Raw genomic sequence first — 22984 nt, 5'->3', positions numbered from 1 at the left:
ACAAGTGACCAATTTTAAAATGGCCAAGGGACTCGAGTAGACATTTCTCCAAAGAAGATAAACAAATGAACAACAATCATATGAAAACATGCTCAACATCACTATTCATCAAGGAAATGCAAATCAAAACCACAATGGTATAGGACAGCCATACGATAGCCATAGGACAGGACAGGACAGGACAGGACAGGACAGGACAGGAAAGGAAAGGAAAGGAAAGGAAAGGAAAGGAAAGGAAAGGAAAGGAAATAAAAGGAAAGGAAATAAAAGGAAAGGAAATAAAAGGAAAGGAAATAAAAGGAAAGGAAATAAAAGGAAAGGAAAGGATAAAAGAAGAAAAAAAGAAAAACAATAAAAGAAAGGAACAAGTGTTGGTGAGGATGTGGAGAAAATAGAATCCTTGTGCACTGTTGGTGGGACTGTGAAATGGTGCGGCTGCTATGGAAAACAGTACAGAAGATTCTTCAAAAAATAAACAGAACTGTTATATGATCTAGTAATCCCACTTCTAGGTATATATCTAAAACAACAACAACAACAACAACAACAAAAGAACGTTGAAAGCAGGGTTCCAAAGGGATATTTGCACAGAATGTTCAATGGAGCATTATTCACAATACCCAAGACATGGAAGCAACCTAAATGTCCATGAATGGATGAATGTATAAAGAAAATACACACACACAATGGAATACTATTCAACCTTAAAAAAGAAAGAAATCTTATCATATGCTTGAACGTTGAGGATGTTACACTAAGTGAAATAAAACAAAAAGACTGCATGGTTCTCCTTACAAGAGATACCTAAATTACTCAAATTTTTAGATGTAGAAATTACGATTGTGGTTGGCAGAGACTGAGAGAGGGGGAAACAGGGAGTTGTCATTAAACATAAAGTTTCAGTCATGCAAGATCAAAGAGTTCTAGAGAGCTATTGTGTAACAATATGCCGTAGTTAATGCTAAAATGTATACTTAAAAATTTTTGAGAATGTAAATTTATGTGTTTTTTACCACAGTAAAAACATTTTGTATGCAGTCTTTCATCACATCTGGATTTTGAGTCTCAGAAAACCTTCTTCGCATAGGCTTTCTATAAGCCCACGTTATAGAAAAATTCATTGTTTTCTTTCAGTATTAGCTTTTTTTTTTTTAAACGTAGATATCTGATCCATTTGGAGTTTTTGCTGGCATATGGTGTGAGGTATGGATTTACTTCATATTTTTCCAGCTGTCCTAGTACCAATTTATTAAAAAGTACATTTCTGACCCAGGGATTTACAGTGCTATATTATACACTAAATCCCAGAGGTACTTTGGTCTGTTTGGTCTATTCCGCACTTCTTATTCTATTTCAATTGTCTGTCTGCCACCCTGGGAGCCACCACACTGTTTTAATTATAGAATCTTTAGGGTACACTTTCCTATCTAGTCAGTATAGTCACTCTTCACAGGTTCTCTTTTTTCAGTGTTTCTTAGCTATTCTTACATGTTTATTTTTCCAAATGAATTTCAAAAACATGTTTTCTAGCTCCATAGATAAATTTGATAGTGTTACTGAAACTGGATTAAAGTTATAAACTAGGGACACCTGGGTGGCTCAGTGGTTGAGCATCTACCTTCAGCTCAAGGCGTGATCCTGGGGTTCTGGGATCAAGTCCCTCATCGGGCTCCCAGCAGGGAGCCTGCTTCTCCCTCTATGTCTCTGCCTCTTTTTCTGTGTCTCTCATAAATTAATTAATTAATTAATTAATTAATTAATTTTAAAATTTATAAGCTAATTTAGTGAGCCCTACTATCTTTGTCACACTGAAATATTATTATTATTATTATTATTATTATTATTATTTTAAGATTTTATTTATTTATTCATGAGACAAACAGAGAGAGAGACAGAGACACAGGCAGAGAGAGAAGCAGGCTCCATGCAGGGAGCCCGACGTGGGACTCGATCCTGGGATCCCAGGCGTCCCACACTGAATTATTCTATCAAAGGATAAGGGATGCTTTTCCATTTATCATGTTTACAGTGTCTTTCAGGGTATTTTAAAGTTTCTTTCATAAAGGCTTTACACATTTCTTACATTTTTCCTAAATAGGTCTTATCTTTTCTATTGCTTTTGTAAATGAGGTTTGCTCTACCATTATATGTCTTAACTGGTTATTGGTTGCATATATGAAGGCTACTGATTTCTGTAATAATTTTTTTTTATTTCTGTAATAATTTTATACCTTGCTACCTGACTGAATTATGTCATTAGATTAATTTTACCACTAATTCTCTTGAGTTTTCTAAATAAACATCATATTAAGTGCAAATACAGTTTTACTTTTTCTTTTCTAATTATTATACCTCTAGTTGATTTATCTACCTGCATTAATACCTCTAATACAATTTAAATGTTAGCATCCTTAGGATTAAAAAAATTTCTCACAAATACATTTTTAAAATGATGAACAGCTCAAGGGCTGCCTAGGTGGCATGGGAAATAGTTTTAAAGAGAGTTTTAAAGTAGCTGTTCCTATTCTTGGCTTATCTTTATGAAGTGGTTAAGATGTGATGCGTAAGTGACATATGGGCTTTAAGTACATCTATGGGGCAGAACAGACACTGTCCTTAAACCGTTAGAATGGATGAATGGATAGACGGACAGACAGACACAGAGATAGGTAGGAACGGACAGACTGAAAGGCAGACACACGGGCAGGTTGAGTCATTAAGTAGAGAAGAGTACAGTTCAAGAGTTACCTGGAAGCCATCAAGTAGTCATGCCACTTTTACCAAGTTTTTTAAAGATTTTACTTGCTTATTTGAGAGAAAGAGCAAGTGTGAGCAGGAGGGAGGCACAGAGGGAGAGAGAGAAGCAGACTTACCTTGCTCAGCAGAGAGCCCAATGTGGGGCTCAATCCCAGGACCTCGAGATCAAGACCAAGCCAAAGGCAGACAACTGAGACACTGAGCCACCCAGATGCCCCCACTTTTATCAATTTCTAAGATACCAACCACTTTAACATTTTTAATTATGGCAGAGGCAGCAACTACTAAGTTCTGAAACATAAGGGTATCACATTTATATTGGCACCACTCTGCACTAGTGGGAAGGGAAAGTGAAATATTAATTTAAGTGAAATTTAACTTGCATTTCACATTCCCCTGTACAGATTATGTTTCTTTAGCTTGGAATATCTATATAGCAAATAGCTATTCATCCTTCAAACTGACCCGGACTTCAACACCTCCATGAAGCTTGCCCTCAACCATGTCCGGTTCCCAGGTTCCTTCCCCTATCACACCCTCATCTACGATGCCTCTACCTTATATAAAGGATTCCCATGTTTAAGAAAAGATTCTTGAATTTCTGTTTCTCTAGCATCTAAATTGTGCTCAACTCATAGGAGGTCTACAATAAATTCTTGCTGAACGAAACTCAATTTACTTTCCTTGGCACAAGGAAGCACGTGAATATGGAAATAAAATGGTCCTGGTGTACCTATGGTAGCCACCTTAGCAAATGCCACCATGTCAAAGATCAGATTTGGACAAAGAAAAAGTTCTCAATTAGAGTGACAGAGGGAATTATTGTTGCATTTAGCTGCCAGTATTAAGGCAGAAGAATCCATACTTAGAGTAAAAATCATTAATAACAATAATTGATTTAAGGCTTTAAATCATTTATCCAGGGTTATCATTTTTAAAACAATCTTTTACAAACTTCCAGTTATAAAATAATTAAGTCATGGAGATGTAAAGTACAGCATGGTGGTTATAGTTAATTACATATACTGTATTATACATTTGAAGGTTGCTAAGAGAATAAATCTTTTTTTTTGAGAATATTTAAAAAAACATTTTATTTATTTAGGGAGAGAGAAAGAGAGGAGAGAGAGAGAGAAAGAGAGAGAGAGAGAAAGAGAAGTGGGGGGGGGCGGAGAGAGAGAGAATCTCAAGCAGACTTTTCTACTGAGCACAGAGCCCAACTCAGGGCTCGATCCCACAACCCTGAGATCACAGCCTGAGCCGAAATCAAGAATCAGATGCTTAACTTGTTGAGCCACTTAGGTACCCCTAAGGGAATAAATCTTAAAGAGTCCTCACCACAAGAAAAAAAAATTGTAGCTGGGGATGGTGGTGGATGCTAACTAGACTCATTGTGGTGATCATTTCACAATATCGAATCATTGTTTTGTATACCTGACCTAATGTAATATGTCAGTTATACCTCAATAAAAGAAAGGAAAAAACCATGTGCTATTTTTTGTTTGTTTAAAAATAATATGAATATGGGACACCTAGGTGGCTCAGTGGCTGAGCGTCTGCCTTCAGCTCAGGGCGTGATTCTGGGGTCTGGAGATACAGTCCCACATTGGGCTACCTGCGGGGAGCCTGCTTCTCCCTCTGCCTATGTCTCTGCCTCTCTTTCTCTGTGTTTCTCTCACAAATAAATAAAATCTTTAAGAATAAATGAATATGTTTTATGTTACATATATTTTATATTTTACTGCAATAAAAAAACCTGAGAAAAAATTAATACACATATTGGAAAAAGATGTAAGCACATATAATGCTGAAGGGAAAATTTTCCCCAGATCCAGCACTTCTCAGAACTAATCCCACCTCAATAATCTGCTACATATTCTCCCCGGTTTCTGCATCTGTGTAGATAATATGTATAATTATTGTTATTATTAGTATTTACAAAAATCATATGCTACACATTGTCTTAAATTTATTAAAAACACATTTGTACATTTCAGGGTCCCTGGGTAGCACAGTCCTAAGGTCTGACTCTTGGTTTCGGCTCAGGTCACGATCTCAATTTTGCAAGATTGAGCCCCATGTCAGGCTCCACGCTTAGCATGGAGTCTGCTTAGAGTTTCTCTCTCCTTCTGTCCCTCTCCTTTACTCTTTCTCTAAAATGAATAATAAATCTTAAAAAAATATATATACACACATTTACAGTACATCTCTCCATATCTGCACAAAAAAATTTACCTCATTGACCTTCTATGAGCCTTCACAGAATTTGAAAATCAACTTTCATAAAATTCCATTGTGTGGACCTATTATAACTTATTATATTGTATTATTGTGAATGATATTATAACAACTATATTTGCATACATATCTTTGTGTACATATATAGGTATTTGCATAAAATAAATTCCTAGGAAGTGGAATTTCTGGGTAAATAGTGATGAATATTTAAAGTTTTAAAGACATTGCCAAAATGTTGTGCTGTTACCTTTAATACCACAGTACCAACTTACTTATGGCTCTGAACTAGTGTTACGCTGCATTTATATTTATTATGCTATTTAGTGTCCTTGAGGTTTACTTAGTTGAATCAAGATTGCCGTATTTTACTGAATCCATGATGCCATCCTATATAAAACGTATCTTGATTTCAGACATGTTAAAATGTGAAAACTGCCCTTATATTAGATAAAATTACAGTTCTTAGCTATCTCGGAAAACAAATGATTAACTGCTATACTGAGAAAAAGCACTTCCTCAACAACAGCAAATCAAATGCTCAGTTATTAAAAATACCACAGTTCCAGAATCATTTTTGCATGATATGAAACATGTAATAGCAAACTTGCTAAAACTAGGGAATTATTCACAATGATCAAGCTTCACAAGGCACATAACATTTGGATAATTAATGATTACAGAGCATGTTCTCTGCCATAAGAATTCTAGCATCAGACCACAGGACCAATCAAACCACCCATCAATATTCTAACAAGATAAGCCCTGACCCATACATCAGTGTCAAAAGGAGATGTTCACAGTTTCTATATTAGCAAATCCCCTTCTTGATCAAAACAGGCAACTCTTCTAACTGGATTTGATTCATTCACCAGCATACAATTCATTCTGATCTTTGATAAAGAAGTCACTTCCGAAGTTCAGTCCCCAGACACCGCTGACTTCGGTTATCTCTGCCAGAAGCATGTGAAAGCTGGGTATCCTTTTCCAGCATTAGTGTTTGCGCTGAAAAGGTAATAGAAAGACCCTAAATCCTTTTTTGTTTTTGTTGCTTTGTTTGAAGTAGCTATTATTTATTTATTCATGAGAGAGAGAGAGAGAGGCAGGCAGAGGGAGAAGCAGGCTCCTCACAGGGAGCGTGATGTGGGACTCGATCCCAGGACTCTGGGATCAGGCCCTAAGCCAAAGGCAGATGCTCAACAGCTGAGCCACTCAGGTGTCCCTAAAATTTAACTTTAAAGGAGTTGTCAGAATGACTTACCATAAGATCACTTTTTATCTCAGGCATCAATTGCATATTTTCTATACTTGTGACCATAACACATGTGTAGGAAGGTGCATCATGCCTTGATGTGCAGGAAAAAAGGGGGACTAATAAGTGTATTTGAAATGTCAGAACCTCTTGGCTAAGGGCAAAGAACAGAATCAGATCAGATCTAACTCTGAATAAATATAAGCTCATAAGCTCTTTATACCTTGTCTGGAATATGCAATACTAAGTCTACTTAGATTTGATTATGATTGGTTGAAATGTCGTAGGTATTAATAATCCTCAACCAAACAAGAAAGTATTTTCCAGTAATGCTCACTAACATCATTAAGTCTTTGCTGTAGACGCATCCATTTATTCTGAATGCTTGTGACTTTTACTGAACACACCCTATGTCTTTTCGTCACTGTTGCACGTGCCATGTAAATGTAATCCTTCCTAAGGATAGGGTGGCAAAGAGGTAAAGATCAACTCCCAACAATTCCTACCATTTATTTGCTCTACTTCTGCTGCTACTGTTGACTTCCTCTTATTCACAGAAGCCACAATTTGTTTAGTTTTCCTTTGATTAAGTAATTCCTAATTAGGTAAGTTTTAGGTATGGAAGTAATTTGGCTAAGTCCTAATATACGGAAAAATGGAATTTTTCACCCCAAATCTATGCTTGCATGCCTCCTCTTTCATGTTCCCCTCGTGACAGTGTTGCAGTATACTTACAGCTTTCAGTATCTTCAGGGCTTCTAAATCACCTTTTCATCCCCACTTTGCCTCCTCTCTGGCCTGCTTGCTACTACTTTAGAAGAAAAAGTCCTGTGAGACAAATATCCAAAACCCTACTCATTTTTAAACCCTCTTAAAACCCCTGTACCTAACCAAGAGACTCTACAGTCCACTAACCAGTATTTGATTCACAGACTACACTTCCCCACATTTGGGATAAATCTGAAAGAAACAGTGTAAGAAGAACAGGGGCTGGAGCTCGCGGGTTTTGGCTGAGTCAAAATTTTACACTAACGGTCACTATAGCTTTTTTTCCGTATGTGAACAGTCTGGGCATAGGATGCAGAGAATCACCTTTTTGGTTCCTTACTAGTTCTTTTACTATACGCTGTAAAAACAAACAAAAAAGGGAGAGGGGGAATCCACAAAACTCTCAGAAGGCCTGGGATGAGAGTTTAGAAGCCCAAACCCTTCTGGACTGGTCAGAACCCACTGCTGCTGAACCTGGACTCCAGCCTTAAATGGCAGTGATGGGGTCTAGGAAATCAGGCTTGGGTCTTGGCAACAAAGAGCAGCTCCTGAGAGGTTTTTCTAGATCCAGCCATACCTCCTTCGAATCCATTCCTTAACTAGTAACTACTGTTATTCTTTCTTTTCTCCAAAGTATTTAGCCTTTATATATGTTTGACCTTGTGCCAGGCCCGGGGACACAGATATGGCAAAGATGAGGTCTGCCGCCAGAGAGACCACTAGAACAAACACAAATCTACATAACTACTTTGCTGAAACCCTTCAATGGTATTCAAGATTCCTTAAGATCTCTTCCCTGGTAATCTTCCTTAGACTAGTCTCCCACCTCTTTCTGGATCCTTGCACTCTAAGTTCCAGCCATAGTGAACTCCCTTCAGGTCTACTACCTGATGCTACTTCCCTAACACTGTCTGTCTGCTATGACGTAGTTTAAATATCTTACTCTCTGAGAAAGCCTCCCCGATCGCTCAAGACCAGGTTAGGTATAAGGGAAAATTCTGGGGTGGCATGTAAAATCTCTGTTTTTTTAATGGAACACTTCTCATTCCCTCCTTTCTGCGTATAAAAATATGTATCTAATAAAATCAGCTCACAAAATGTCTGGCACAACTCTGCAACCATGTCCTTTTCCTTGTTCTCTCTAAAACAACTTCTGAAAGGATATGATATACACTCTGTTTTCCAATTCAAGAGAAGGTTAAAGGTTGGCTGGTATAGGAGTCCAAAATCCGAAGAAAAAGAGCACTGCAATTAGGTTGATGGCCTAATTCTACTTCTTAAGACAGTGAATGCTCTGCGGAGATTGCCTTAGCACAGTGGACAACAGGTGGGCATGAGATGGGCTTGCTATGCCACAGGTCCTCCTAAGGGTCTATGATTTGTCCCTCTGCTCACCAGTCCCGGCCATGATATGGCAGGGGCACTTTCCCACTGCCAGCCACAGCACGTTGTCTTTTCCCTTCTTATGGGTACCTTTTGGGTCAGAAGAAATAAAGGTTAAGAGTTTACTAATTTGAGGGCAGCCCAGGTGGCTCAGTGGTTTAGCACCTTCTTCCGCCCAACACGTGATCCTGGAGACCCAGGATCAAGTCCCACGTCGGGCTCCCTGCATGGAGCCTGCTTCTCCCTCTGCCTATGTCTCTGCCTCTCTCTCTCTCTCTCTCTCTCTCTGCCTCTTATGAATAAATAAATAAAATCTTTAAAAAAATGTTAACTAACTTGAAATTTCATCTTTGAGTTTTTGTTCCAGCTCCATTAGTAAAAAGACTTGATCTACAGCTCTGGCAAACACAGAAGGATCTGCCTCTTCCAACAGAGTTCACTAAACTCTCCCAGTACCACCCTACATGAGCCTAGCCCTCTATTTTCTTAGTTATTTACCCATGTTGCCTTTGTACCTGCCTGACTCCCCTTCTGCCCTTGAGTACAGAAGCATCATATTTGCTGCTACAGCCCCAGCTAATATTGGCTATCTTCCACACCTGGCACATAATAGATATTCAATAAACGACTGATGAATGAATTAATATAGACCTGTTGGCCCTTTAATGGAAAAACAAACAAACAAACAAACAAACATTAAAAGCTTTCAGGATATAGGGGTCATACTTCAGTCACTAAAAGCTATTCTGATGGTAACTTTCAGTTCCTTCTTACCTGATCGATATCGTTCATCCCTGGCTCCCCCAGATCGAGTTCGGTGGTACTTAGAAGGAGCGGAAGTTTGAGCTGCAGACGGAGCAGGTGTCTGGTTTCTGTGTTCCTTCTGTACTGCTGAATCGGCTTCTAAAAAAGGAAGTTTGGTATATGGTTATCTGACAACAATAATAGCTAGTTTTCTGAGCACTTTATGGCATTCCCACAACACTCTGAGGTGGTACTCTTACCTTATCTATAATAAATGATTAGAGAGCATCAGTATACATACATAAAAATGATGCAGAGACATCCAGGCTAAAAAATATAATCTTAGAGTTGTAATTGTCAACAGGTGATAAAATAGAAAGATTAAGAAGAATGTAAAGTGAAAAGGCCATTCCAGAGATTCTAAGAATTGATGGGGTGGGGGGATAATGGGGTGTATATGACCCCCCCAATTCCTGCATAATGGCACAAAGAATAAATAGTCTGGGGAGCTTTAGCCTCCCCACCAGAAGTTACTCCAAATAGACATGTCATTTAAGTAGAACTATGATATTTATTACAGAAACACAGCTTTGAGTCAAGTTTATTAGCCCCTCTTTCAACTGGAGTCACTACTGAACTTGTCCCTTCTAGTACCTGGCCTGTCCCCATTCTCTGCCCTCTCAACATTTACTGTCTTATCAGGAATATGGAGGAGGGGGAAATAAGCAGGTAAAATAATCAGAAGAGGGATCCCTGGGTGGCTCGGCGGTTTGGCGCCTGCCTTTGGCCCAGGGTGTGATCCTGGAAACCCGGGATCGAGTCTCGTGTCGGGCTCCCTGAGTGGAGCCTGCTTCTCCCTCTGCCTGTGTCTCTGCCTCTCATGAATAAATAAATAGAATCTTTATAAAAAAATAATAATAATCAGAAGATAAACACTGTAAGTTCTGGTATTACACTGTCTTTTTTGCCTCAAATGGTGTTAGCTCCTAAGTCATATTTTTTAAAGTTACAGTAAGATCATTTAGCATAAGATATGCCCTTTTAATAAATTTATAAGTGTACAATACAGTACTGTAAACTCCAAGCATGATGTTGTATAATAGATCTCTAGAACTCACTCATCTTGAATAGCTAAAATATTTTGCTAAAATATTTATTTGAATTCAATTAGCCAACATATAGTACATCATTAGTTTCAGATGTAGAGTTCAGTGATTCATCAGTTGCATATAATACCCAGTGCTCATCACATCATGTGTCCACCTTAATACCCATCACCCAATTACCCCATCTCCCTACCCCTCTCCTCTCCAGCAACCCAGTTTGTTTCCTATAGTTAAGAGTTTCATGGTTTGTCTCCCTCTTTGATGACTTCCCCATAACTAAAACTTTTTTTAAGATTTTATTTATTTATTTATGAGAGAGAGAGAGAGAGAGAGAGAGAGAGAGAGGCAGAGACACAGGGAGAGGGAGAAGCAGGTTCCATGCTGGGAGCCCAACGTGGGACTCGATCCCAGGTCTCCAGAATCAGGCCCTGGGCTGAAAGTGGTGCTAAACCACTGAACCACCCGGGCTGCCCAGGATTCTTTCTTTTTTTTTTTTAGGATTTCTTTTTTTTAAGACATATTTTAAATTTCTTAAATAGCATTTAATTGTGCCCACCAAGGCACCTTACACATAGGAAATTACATGCCTACAACAGTAAGATGTCACTTATTCAGTGAATGTACTGTTCCAGATCACAAGTGAGAATTGTAAAGTCAAGAAATAAAAAAGCACAGTGGTCTAGGGAGTACAAGCAATAGTCCCACAAGTCTTGTGTAAAGGCTAAGGGCATCATAGTAGTACAGGAACTGAGACTCATAATGACAATCTCATATCATCTTTTTAAAATGGTTAGCATGCTAGAGAGGCCATGTATAAGAACTCTAGGTGACAGTCCCAGCTGAGCCCAGCCCTCTACCTATCCTTGCCAGGGCCCCGACATATTAGTGAAATCATCTCAGATCTTCTAGAACAGCCCAAGGAACCAATGAAAAGCATTTAGTGACCCTAACTGGCACCATGTGGAGCACCAAAATCATCCAACTGAGCTCTGCCCAAATTCCTGACCCACAAAATCATAAGATATAATTTAAAAGGCTTTTTTTTTAAATGGTTAGATTATTTTTCATATACTGTTTTTAAGAATGCAAGAGGAATATACTTTAGGATGTTCTCTACTAAAGTACTTTTATAGATCTAGAAATGCTTATTTTTGATGGCTCCTGGCAGCTGATAATTTTAATACAAAATATATTAACTGAGCAGAACATATTTTAACACTGATATTTTGAAATGTAATGGACTGTAAATTGAAGGTTTTTTTTTTTTTAAAGATTCATTTAGAGAGAGAGAGCGAGGGAGAAGGAGAACAAATGTCAATCAAATTCCATGTAGAGCATGAAGACTGACACGGGGCTTGATCCTACAACTCTGAGATCATGACCTGTGACGAAACCAAGAATTGGGCGCTTAACCAACTGCACCACCCAGATACCCCTGTAAATTGAAGTTTTTAATCAACTTAAATTCTTTTGATAATCCATTTCACAAAAGAGCTATACTGAATTCTTAATATTTTCATGCCTTGTTTCATTTCTTAGCATACAAAGGAGCTAACAAACTATAGCCCATTTCTTTTTCTTTTTATTTTTTTTAAATTTTTATTTATTTATGATAGTCACAGATTGAGAGAGAGAGAGGCAGAGACACAGGCAGAGGGAGAAGCAGGCTCCATGCACCGGGAGCCCGATGTGGGATTCGATCCCGGGTCTCCAGAATCGCGCCCTGGGCCAAAGGCAGGCGCCAAACCGCTGCGCCACCCAGGGATCCCCCCATTTCTTTTTATAAATAGTTTTATCAGAACAAAGCCATGCTCATCTGTTTATGTACTGCCTATGGATACTTCCGTACTGTCAAGGTAGCACTTAAGTAACTGGGACAGATATTGACGGTCCTTAAAGCCTAAAATATCTACTATCTTGCCCTTCACAGAAAAAGCTTATCAACTCTCAGTCTCTAATAACAAAAGCTAGGGGCGCCTGAGTGGCTCAGTTGGTTTAGTGTCTGACTCTTGATTTTGGCTCAGGTCATGCTCTCAGGGTCGTGAGACCGAGCCCCACATTGGGTTCCATGCTGGGCACAAAGCCTGCTTACGATTCTCTCTCCCTCTCTCTCTTACCATGGACCCCACTGCTTGCTCTAAAATTAAAAAAAAAATAAATAAATAATAAGTTTGTGTTTTTTTTTTGCTAGGCAGTGTGCATACAGAAGTTTTCACATATTATTTATTCCTCACAACAATCCCATAAAGTTAGCAGTAACACTATCAACTTATTACAGAAAAAGAAAGGATCAGAGACATGGATCATTTGTGCAAAGTCACAGAGTCAGGATTCAAACCCAGATCTGTCTAACTCCATTGGTTCTCAAGCAGAAAAGGTTATGAAAATTCTCCCAAGACTGTTAGGAGGAAAGCAATCAGAATTAATAATATAGTTTAGGAACACATAAATGCCTCAGGATTTACAGTCAGCGGCTAGATACAGCGGCTAGTTCTTAAAAAAAAAAAAAAATCAATTGCCTTCATGTAAAAGATTTTGCAAAAAGCCCCTCCAAAAAAAGTTTTCAGCCATTCGTTAGAGAAATCATTTAAAGCATATTCCAATTAATTTTAAATAGAGAACAAAAAATAGAAAAGGGCTATTTGTATTTGTATTGTCGGATGATCTATAAAGGAAGGAAATCAGATTAGCACACATGAGCTACTTTGCCTGCAACTATGAACAGAGAAAATGGTTTAGTTTAGAGCACTAAGTTTAAAACACTAGTTTTGGGGCACCTGGGTGGCACCTGGCTCAGAAGTGGTTGAGCTTCTGCCCTCGGCTCCAGGTGTGACCCCGGGGTCCTGGGATCGAGTCCTGCATCATGCTCCCCTCAGGGAGCCTGCTTCTCCCTCTGCTTATGTCTCTGCCTCTCTCTGTGCCTCTTGTGAATAAATAAATAAAATCTTCAAACAAACACTAGCTTTGTGTTACTTTGTGTGTATCTGGGGGGGGGGGCGGTGTGAATCTCTGAGTTATCCATCAGTGATTATCTTTAAATTAAATAAGTAGATTTGCTAGGACAGACCATATCAACCTGCCAAGAAACGTGGAGCTTCTGAATTAGATAGCTAATAATTCCAAGGATGAAAAACATGAACATAGGTTCTCATTTCACAAAGGATGGACAATAAAGGTTTATGTATTTTTTACCATTCCTCTCACTTATACTTTTTCTTTGTATTTTCCAATGTAATTAATTAGGAGAAAGAAGATAATGTAGGTTAAAGAATAAAAATTGTTTCAAGGAAATGATAGGACAGTGATGGGGAACTGGGAGTTGATACATTTGCCTGAGGAAAAATGCAAGAGAATGAATATTTCTACTTAGGATTATTTAGGCATCATCAGAGATCAAACCACAAGGAAACATAACACAAATACAGACATCTGATGAGAACTGAGAGTCAGATGACATTTAGCAAGAGATCTACTGAGCTGGTACCGGGGCGGGGGCGGGGGGGCCTCACAACACGCTATTCACCAAGCAACATTACTATGATGATCTGCTATGTTTATCGCAGTTCTCTCAGGAATTTAGTCATCCAAGCAGATCAGGTCCCTTTTGGGTCTAAAACCATGACAATCATTTTGTTGTAGCTTGTCAGAAATGAAACCAAGAAGGTCAATTTGCAGTTTCAATAAGTGGCTGACAAGTTTGTTCAGTGAGCATTCCTCAGGTGCCCACAAAGCACAATGCCACAGAAACGTGGATTTCTAGAACCACCTTGGCTCAAATGTGCAATATGTGCATCTAGAAATATGGATTTCTAGAACCACCTTGGCTCAAATGTGCACCTTTAGCCTCAAGTTCAAAAGAAGCTATCCAAGAGAGAGAGAGAGAGAGAGAGAGAGAGAGAGAGAGAGAGAGAGAGAGGAAATAAAAACAAATAAAGTAAAATGGATTCTTAGGAATTGAATCACTTTAAGTATAACACAGTAGTTTAATGAAACTGTAGATAATCCCTTTTTTCTTAATCTCTACATCCAATGTGGGGGCTTGAATTCACAACCCTAAAATCAAGAATCACATAACTACACCAGCCAGGCACCCCTGTAGATAATCCTTTTGAATGTAAATAATCAGTCCGCAGTTTACATGAGTTTCTATAAATTTTTATTCTCATGAATTGGAGTTTATTTTTAAAAATATAATACTTACAAATATATTTTATATGTGCATTGAAAAAACTGGAAGTAATTAGAGTAAATGATAATAGCAATTATCTCTAGGGGATGAGATTTGGAATGTTTTATATATTTTTCCATAGGTTTTACTGGAATGCTGTAATTTAGAAAATTTATCTTTTTCTAAATATAAAAATAGTAGGAAATAGTTAAGTGTAAAGAAGGAAATAAAAATGATATTGGATCTTCTTAATACAAAGGCCATTCACATAGAATAGATTCTGGCCAAAACAAATTAAAATAATATTCAGTTTTCAGCTTCTTTAGACAAATTATAACTCTGTAAGCAGGATTTTCAAATCTTCTAAAATCAGTTGCCTCCTGTTCCAAAAGTAACTGCCAAATCAATACAAATTTGGAGGTATGAGGGAGGAAAGAATGTCCTGGTTGGATTAAAAGAACTGTAGAAGTCTATTCCCACCTTAACTTACTTGCCAGGGCAACAATTTGTCACAGAAGGGGGCAGGAAATAATGTACCTCAAGTCTCCTCAAAGAGAAGAGAAAGGATCAGGAGACATGGGAGCACAACAAGGCATTATTTAACAGCACATCCAACATTAGTGGGGCAGGCAATATGCTGCTTAAAGATGAATCATTCCCTGGCCAGGGTTTCATACTCTGTGGATCTCGGGAATTACCTGGGGCCTGAAAATAGAGATTTCTATACTTTGAATAAGATGTGTAGAGTTTCACTATCACAATAAGAAACTATGAGCAAAGAGAGAATTCACTACATGTATCAACATAATAAGGCATTACACACAAGAAAAAAAAGCAAATATGTTGACTCAGCAGATGTATGAGATAGTCTAAGTGAAATACAATCAAGTGATAAAACACCACAAAAAATAATGTCCATAGGGTGATTACAACTGTAAATGTTAAAAACTACTTATGTGCATCTACAGGGACCAAAGAGAACATAAAATTCCTTAAGTAATGATGAGGTACTCTGTAGTTCTTTACCATTTCATTCTTTTGTTTAAAGAAAGAGGTATAAATCAAGTAATTTTTAAAAACAGTAAATACAGATATGTGCTGGAACAAGAGCTGTGGAGCTCACAAATCAAGTCTTCTTCAAAACTTCTAAATTCAAGTGTGAATATACTTGAGATCCAAAGAAAAAGGTAACTCGCTAATTACACAATGTCAGTTTGAGGGTTCCTGGTATCTTGGTCAGTTGTACAGAATATCCACTAGGGGTCGCCATTATGTTTAAATAATGATGCTGCTGCTAGATTTAATAAATTGAAGAAAACCCACAAATTTTAATTTCTTCTACAACACAAGGATCAACATGCACATGATTTATTGTTCTTTGGCAAAGACAGTCTTCCACGATGCCACTGTTTGAACACAGTAACAGTGATGACTTGAAAAAGCAGCTGATATTTACTAGTATAAAACCATGTAAAATTTCCATTCAGGAAGATGAAAGAAAGCCAACCTCAGCTTCTTATCTTTCAACTCTGCCTATGATTTAGCAGATATTCTCACCTGTAAGGGTAACAGAGTAAACCAGGATGGGCTCTGAGAACCAAGTAACATAGTAATTCAACTTTTTAGAGTAAACAGAGCAAACATGCTCACTAATCTTGGGGCTGGTGTTCAGAGAAGAAATTAAATAAGAGAGCACCACATCATGTATATCTTTTACATCATATGTTCTGAGAAGGAAAAGAACCAGGCTCTCTGAGCCCACAGACAGGGCAATTTAGTTTGTAGGAGAGTTTCAGGGAAGGTCTGTTAAGAGGAGACACTGACACACAGGCTTTAGCAAAGCACAGAGACGCAAAAGCCATTTCCTACAAAAGCATGGTGTTTGTAGAAGTCCAGTGAGGAAGAAAAACCTTGACAAGACTACGAAAGGCTGGTGGGGACAGCGAACGAGCGATATGAAACGAGGCTGGAAGAAAAGCCGGGTTGGCCCCTCATGCTAAGCCAAAGGAGAGGTCTTTACAGGGATTCAAGCAGGAAATGACATATTAACAATAATAACATTTCTGTGGCTCTTTAAACTTTCATGACACCATCTCATTTTATCTTCACAATAACATTATCTGATAGACGCCATTAAGGAATCAGGACACCCATCACAGATTAAATTTCTTTTTCTATACTGAGAAAATGTCAATAATCACTTTGAATCATTAAATAGAGCCTCCATTCCCACCTCGTGCAAGCAGGTGGGCGAGGGTATGGTGAATCATATGGTGCAGGGGGAATCTTCCCTTTGGAGCTAAAGTACTGTCCCTCCTCCAAATTGCTGAACGCCTGCCTTAGAAGGATAGGTGGTTAACCTCATTGCCTAGGAAAAGGCAGGAAGGAAGGAGAGTGTTTGCATTTGGAGTCTGGAAAAGGGGCCATCTGCCTGATTGGTAGGGGTGGATTCTGGAAGAAAGGGGAGTTAGAGCTTCTGGGTCTGTGAAGTGGCAGGTGTCTGAACAGATCCCGACCTAGCGCTTCCTGGGCCACCTGGCAGCAGGAAGATGGTGAGCATGGAGCTGAAAGAGTACCATACCGAGAGCTCTGCCCTGAGAATGCAAGAGGGGACCTTGGCTGAGCTGAGCAGACTGGGCTCTTCCATCCAGGAAGCATGCTTAGTAGGGGGTCTGTATCACACTGGTCACAGTGTTCAAAAAGTACCCCACAAGGCACTAAAAAGCAACAACAGACTATGGGGTTCTTCCCTTTTGGGTGTGGAAGCTGCACTGACCACCTCTCCTTCTGCTCTAGCAATATCCCAGGGGGTTCTTGAACAATTCAGAGAAGCCTCCAGGGAAGATAGTGGACTTCCTTCTGATAAGGAATGTGGGAATAGATATGACTGCAATGTGTGTGCACTCCAGACTATAATACTATCCAAACCTAGCAAATGAAAGCACAGAACTGGGACTGGAATACAAAATTCCTTCTTTCCATCAGGATGTGATCCTCACTCGGGAAGGAACTTTTAAATCAAAATGGGATAAATAAAATAAAATAGGGATCCCTGGGTGGCGCAGCGGTTTGGCGCCTGCCTTTGGTCCAGGGCGCGATCCTGGAGACCCAGGATCGAATCCCACATCGGGCTCCCAGTGCATGGAGCCTGCTTCTCCCTCTGCCTGTGTCTCTGCCTCTCTCTCTCTCTCTCTGTGACTATCATAAATAAATAAAAATTTAAAAAAAATAATAAAATAAAATAGATCCTACCTCCTCCACACACACAAAGAGGCGTGCTGCCTACTTAATATTTATATAGTTGGAAATGTTCTGGAGCATTCCAAAATGCCATACTTGACTTCAATAGCTGGTTTTAAGATCACATCCCTTTGAATTTCCATAGTTAATTGTTTAGAACTCTCTTACAATGCTTAGTTTACTGTATTTTTTATAATCCTCATTTGTATACCTGTCTTATCTTTCCTACTACAGTATAAATAACTTGAGGTCAGAGTCTGGTCTTAACTCATCTTGTATCTCCTGCAGTAACCAGCTCTGGGTCTCACAGTGTAGGCACCAACAATTTTGACTAAAATAAATAATCTTGTCTGCCTCCTCAGTTCCAGCAATGATGGTGAATGACTAGAAAAAAAAGACAAAAATGGAGAGATACCAATTTAAAGGGCATGGTCAAATGTTAATCTGAGAAGCCTGCTTATTTGTGTATCTCTAAGCTATGCAAGTTTCATGCAAAAAAAAAAATGTGTGCCTTTCATAATTTTCATACTTAATGCAAGGTCATTAAGAAAAACAGAGTTGTAAACTGATGGTTACCAGATGGGAGGTGGGTGGGGCAATGGACCAAACAGGTGATGGGGATTAAGGGGAGCACCTGTCTTGATGAGCACTGGGAGAGAAAGAAAAGAGAGAAAGAGAAAGAAAAAAGAAAAGGGAAGGAAAGGAAAAGGAAAAAAAGAAAAGAAAAGAAAGAAAGAAAAGGAATCACACACTATCCTCAAGAAGGGTTATCAGAGGCTTCAGAGAGCATATAACACAAGGTTTTCTTTGGTTTCATTTTAATTCGGTCATATACAGGCTTGCACAATCTCAAAGGCAGGACTGAACGGAGAACAGTGATGAAAGGGGTGTGGAGCCGCTGGCAAAGGCAGCATGTGGATACACACTGGAATACCAGTGAGCAAATACCTTCTAGCAAAATAAGCAGTGATCACAAAAGAAATTCAAGTTTGGGGAAAGTCTCTGGGTCACCAGAGTGTCTTACCAGGACAAGCTGGAGAATATCAACACATGACCAAATTCATAAACAGACAGGTCTTATCCCTAAAAGGGCAGCAGGTGAGGGACTGGGAAAAAACAATGTGCAAACCTAGGCCAAGAAGGAACATGGAAAAGGTGAGATTCTATTCTAAAGCAGTAAACAAACACAACTAAATGAAGTGAAAGATGGTGGGACAAAGGCTAAGGACAAAGAAGAAAAACACACAAAGGTTGCAAACAATCTCAAATACATGAAGACAGAATGGATTGTTAACCAATGCCATCCAAAATGGAAGCTGTAGTAATGTCTTCAGACAAGATACATGGAATCAAAAGAGGAGGCACGATTGAACTTCAAGGGCAATTTTTAAGATTGATTGATTGATTGATTGATTGGGGGGGGAGGGGAGGAAGAGAGAGACTCATTAAGCAGGCTCCATACCCAGGGCAGAGCCCCACATGGAGCCTGACCTCACAACCCTGAAATCATCACCTGAGCTGAAATCAAGAGTCAGATATGTACTGTAACAAGGACAACTGACCCAGCCAGGCGCCCCTTTAAGGGCAATTTTAAATGGTGGGCAGTTGCTTAACAGAGCTGAGCAGGTCTCTTCTCAGACCCCCTGAAGGAGGGACTCCTCCCAGTATGAACACATGAATCAGGCCGCTTTGGAGACCATATGATCTGCTTGCTCATGAACAGTAAAAATGAGGTACTGTCTCTGAGGTCTTTCAGTTTGAAAGGAATTATCTTTGTACAAATTCTGAATAACGCTTACATAGATATTTAAGGATAAAGAATTCTGATTAAACACGGCAGAACACTTCCATACATCCCTACTCTTTCTCAAAATGCCACCAGAATGATGATGAAGGCCTGTAGCAGAATAGGAAAACAAACAGTTCAGATACTTGCAGGAAGAGAGCCAGCACCAAGAGCTGTTTCTACAAAAAGAATAATAAACTGATGGATAATTCTGAAAAAAAAAAAAAAAGAAAAGAAAAAAGAAAAAATTGTAATCCTGGTAAGGCAAACGGCTTAGCTGTGAACAGTATTTACATAATCATAACCACGTAGTAAGCACTGAGTTTCCTCAGCTGCTGCTAAGGTAAGGTGCTCAGTCACCGCATCAGGGTGAGGCTCTCGTCTCACTGGGTGACTAGCACCATGCCCAGCAGTGCCCGAGCAACCGTAGCCTTGGTCCTGGAGCTCGCCTGCATCTACTCGGCCCTCACCCTGCACTACGAAGAGGTGATGGTCATGGAGGATAAGATCAAAGCCCTATTAAGGTAGCAGGTGTAAATGTTGAACCTTTTGGGCTGGGCTTGTTTGAAAGGCCCTGGCCAATGTCAACATGAGGAGCCTCATCTGTAAGGGGCTGATGAACCCTAAGGAGCAGCTGGTGCTACACTGCCAGGAGGTCCCACTCCCTCCACCTCAGCCTCAGCTGAGGAGAAGAAAGAGGAAGCAAAGAAAGAATCAGAGGAGTCTGGTGATGACATGGACTTTGGTCTTTTCAACTAAACTTCTTCTGTAACCTGTTTGATAAAAAGCTGAACTCTTAAAAAAAAAAAAAAAAAGCCAAGGTGGCTCATTTGGTTAAGCATCTGCCTTTGGCTCAGGTCCTGAGATGGAGCCCCTCCAATGTGCTCCCTGTTCAGCTGGGAGTCTGCTTCTCCCTCTCCTTCTGCCCCTCTCCCTGCTCATGTACATGCTTTCTCTCTTTCTCAAATAAATGAATAAAAATCTTTAAAAAATATATAAGCATTGAATGCTGATTTAACAACAACAGAAGTAACATATTAAGCCCAAGTAACATAATTAGAGCCCAGAATAAGTAGGAAATGTGAAATGTGAAGAAATGAGGAAAAGGGGGAAAGGTAGTATGTGGTATCTATGTGGTTGAGGGAGGAATATGTAAGACAGCAAGATTCTCATCTTGTCTAGTAGGAAATAAATAATGCCTCAAATTGAAGGAAAAAAAAAAGTCCAGAAATAGTAAAAATGTTACCTCGAATCACAGAGGTAAATGCCAGAAAAACTTAGACGCTGAAAGAATCCATCTCCAGGGAAGAAGAGACACTGCCCATTTTTGTTGTTGTTATAAACCCTGTAGTCCCATTTGACTATTTAAAATAGATTCAAATAAATAAAGAAATATTCATTAATTTCACTTAAAAATAAAAATTAAATGGAGAAATGCTAAATCTCAGATGAGAACCAAGATACCCTACACAGTCTCTTAGAGTTGTAGCATGTCTAAGTTAAAAGATTTATTGAGGGTGGAGACATGCTGCCAGGATCATCACTCTCCAATCTGTAGAGTAATCTGTTTCTTTCATTACCTGACAGTTTCATCTTCACAGATGTTTACTGAAAGAGATACTGGAAATTCTAAATATCCTTTCTGTTTGGTTCCACAAACATTTCTAAACATCTACTATATGTCAGATCCTACTGCTAGAAACTGGAGACATGAAGAATAAAAATAATAATGAAAAAAAGATGGGCAGCCCCGGTGGCACAGCGGTTTAGCGCCACCTGCAGCCCAGGGTGTGATCCTGGAGACCCGGAATCGTGTCCCACGTTGGGCTCCCTGCATGGAGCCTGCTTCTCTGCCTGTGTCTCTGCCTCTCTCTCTCTCCCTATGAATAAATAAATAAAATCTTAAAAAAAAAAATGATGATGATGAAAAAAAGAATTTTCCTGATTTTAAAGACCTTAAGAGTCTAGTAGGAGGTAAGACACATGAATAAACCATAATCAATGGGACAGCCAAGAGCTAACATTTTAAAAATGCAGCTCAGATAAAGGGAGTGGGGACTGTTTTTGATAGGGCTGATCAAGGAAGGCTTCTCTGTGGAAGTCCTAGTTGAGCAAACCTGGGTAGACGGAGGGTGCAAGCCGGAGCAGGGGTGGGGGATAGGTGGGAGAGATGTCCCAAAGCAGACTCAGCCTTGTCCAATGCTGTCTCCTGGGGTCTCAATAGTACTTGGAAGTCCGCATGTACTTCAGTATATATGTGTTGTCTGGAGGTTCTATCAGTAACCCCGGTATCATTAGAATAAACTCTTTTTCTATTCAAAGTAGTGGAAATATTAGTTATTTGTATCCAAAGTATCTTTTTTTAAAATTTTTTATTTATTTATGATAGTCACAGAGAGAGAGAGGGAGAGAGGCAGAGACATAGGCAGAGGGAGAAGCTGGCTCCATGCACCAGGAGCCCGACATGGGATTCGATCCTGGGTCTCCAGGATCACGCCCTGGGCAAAAGGCAGGCGCTAAACCACTGCGCCACCCAGGGATCCCTGTATCCAAAGTATCTTAACTTAAAGATTAGACTCAGGATCAGCTGAGAGAAATCACCTTCCTGCATAAAGCCTTCCATTTTTCTACAACTCTAAGAGTGGGCAGGAATGACTAGTTTACAGAGGAGTTAGAACACCATGGTTTGAAATTTCAATTTTTTGGACCATGCCAAAAGAGAGTTAATTTCTGGCCCCTTCTTCCTGAACATCTTGCCAACTGAGGTGAGAAACTCTATATCCAGGCCCCAGCAGTTGCCATATTGAAAGATTTCTATGGGCCATTCCTTTCAAAGAGGTCATGGCTTAGAATGAGTAGGAGACGTGAACCTGGCAAAGCTTCCTTTCTCCCATGACTCTCCACGTAAGAGCATCTTGAGTCCTTGAGTATGATTTTAACCTTTATCAAGATACATATTTTTCATACAGCATGGCTCTTCACTTACCAGACAAAAATCTGGCTTGTGTTTAACTAAAGAAACAATAGTCAGTTCCAAGTTTGGAAGATTTGAGAAATTTGACACAACATATTTTTGTCATATAGTGACTTTAGAACCTAACCCCTGTGATCCCACCAAATTAACCTATCCCTGTTATTAACCAGTACTGTCCTTACTCAATTTCTACTACTTAATTTCTAAGTTTTTCTTCAACCTTATGTTCTCTTAGCACGTTTCTCCATTCTCCTGCTACACTTAAATTTTTTTAAGTCTTAAAGATTCATTTAACATTTGAGGAAAGAAATCTAAAATATACATAGATATGCAATCCAAGATAATTTCAACTTCAAATAAACTCCACACAAAAAAATTATTCATGGGCAGCGCTGGTGGCTCAGTGGTTTAGCGCCACCTTCAGCCTAGGGTGTAATCCTGGAGACCCGGGATCGAGTCCCACGTCGGGCTCCCTGCATGGAGCCTGCTTCTCCCTCTGCCTGTGTCTCTGCCTCTCTCTATATATCTCTCATGAATAAATTTTTTTAAAAAATCATTCACTAGGAACACC

At 39.3% G+C, this 22984-nt stretch overlaps 1 protein-coding gene and 1 pseudogene across 2 annotated transcripts in view; one reads left to right on the top strand and one right to left on the bottom strand.

Moving 5' to 3' along the window:
• Positions 1-22984, bottom strand: part of DIP2B (disco interacting protein 2 homolog B) — a 222471-nt gene that overhangs the window by 85435 nt on the left and 114052 nt on the right. For both annotated transcript variants that reach the window (XM_055336961.1, XM_055336962.1), the window contains exon 3: positions 9170-9298. In XM_055336961.1, coding sequence (XP_055192936.1) covers positions 9170-9298 — 129 coding nt within the window. The remainder of the gene's footprint in view (positions 1-9169; positions 9299-22984) is intronic.
• Positions 19842-20198, top strand: LOC129517240 (60S acidic ribosomal protein P1-like; annotated as a pseudogene).

Source organism: Nyctereutes procyonoides, unplaced genomic scaffold, assembly GCF_905146905.1.
Source record: "Nyctereutes procyonoides isolate TBG_1078 unplaced genomic scaffold, NYPRO_anot_genome, whole genome shotgun sequence".
Taxonomy (NCBI): domain Eukaryota; kingdom Metazoa; phylum Chordata; class Mammalia; order Carnivora; family Canidae; genus Nyctereutes; species Nyctereutes procyonoides.
The sequence above is the reverse complement of the archived record's forward strand: the minus strand, read 5'-3'. Positions and strand labels throughout refer to the sequence as shown.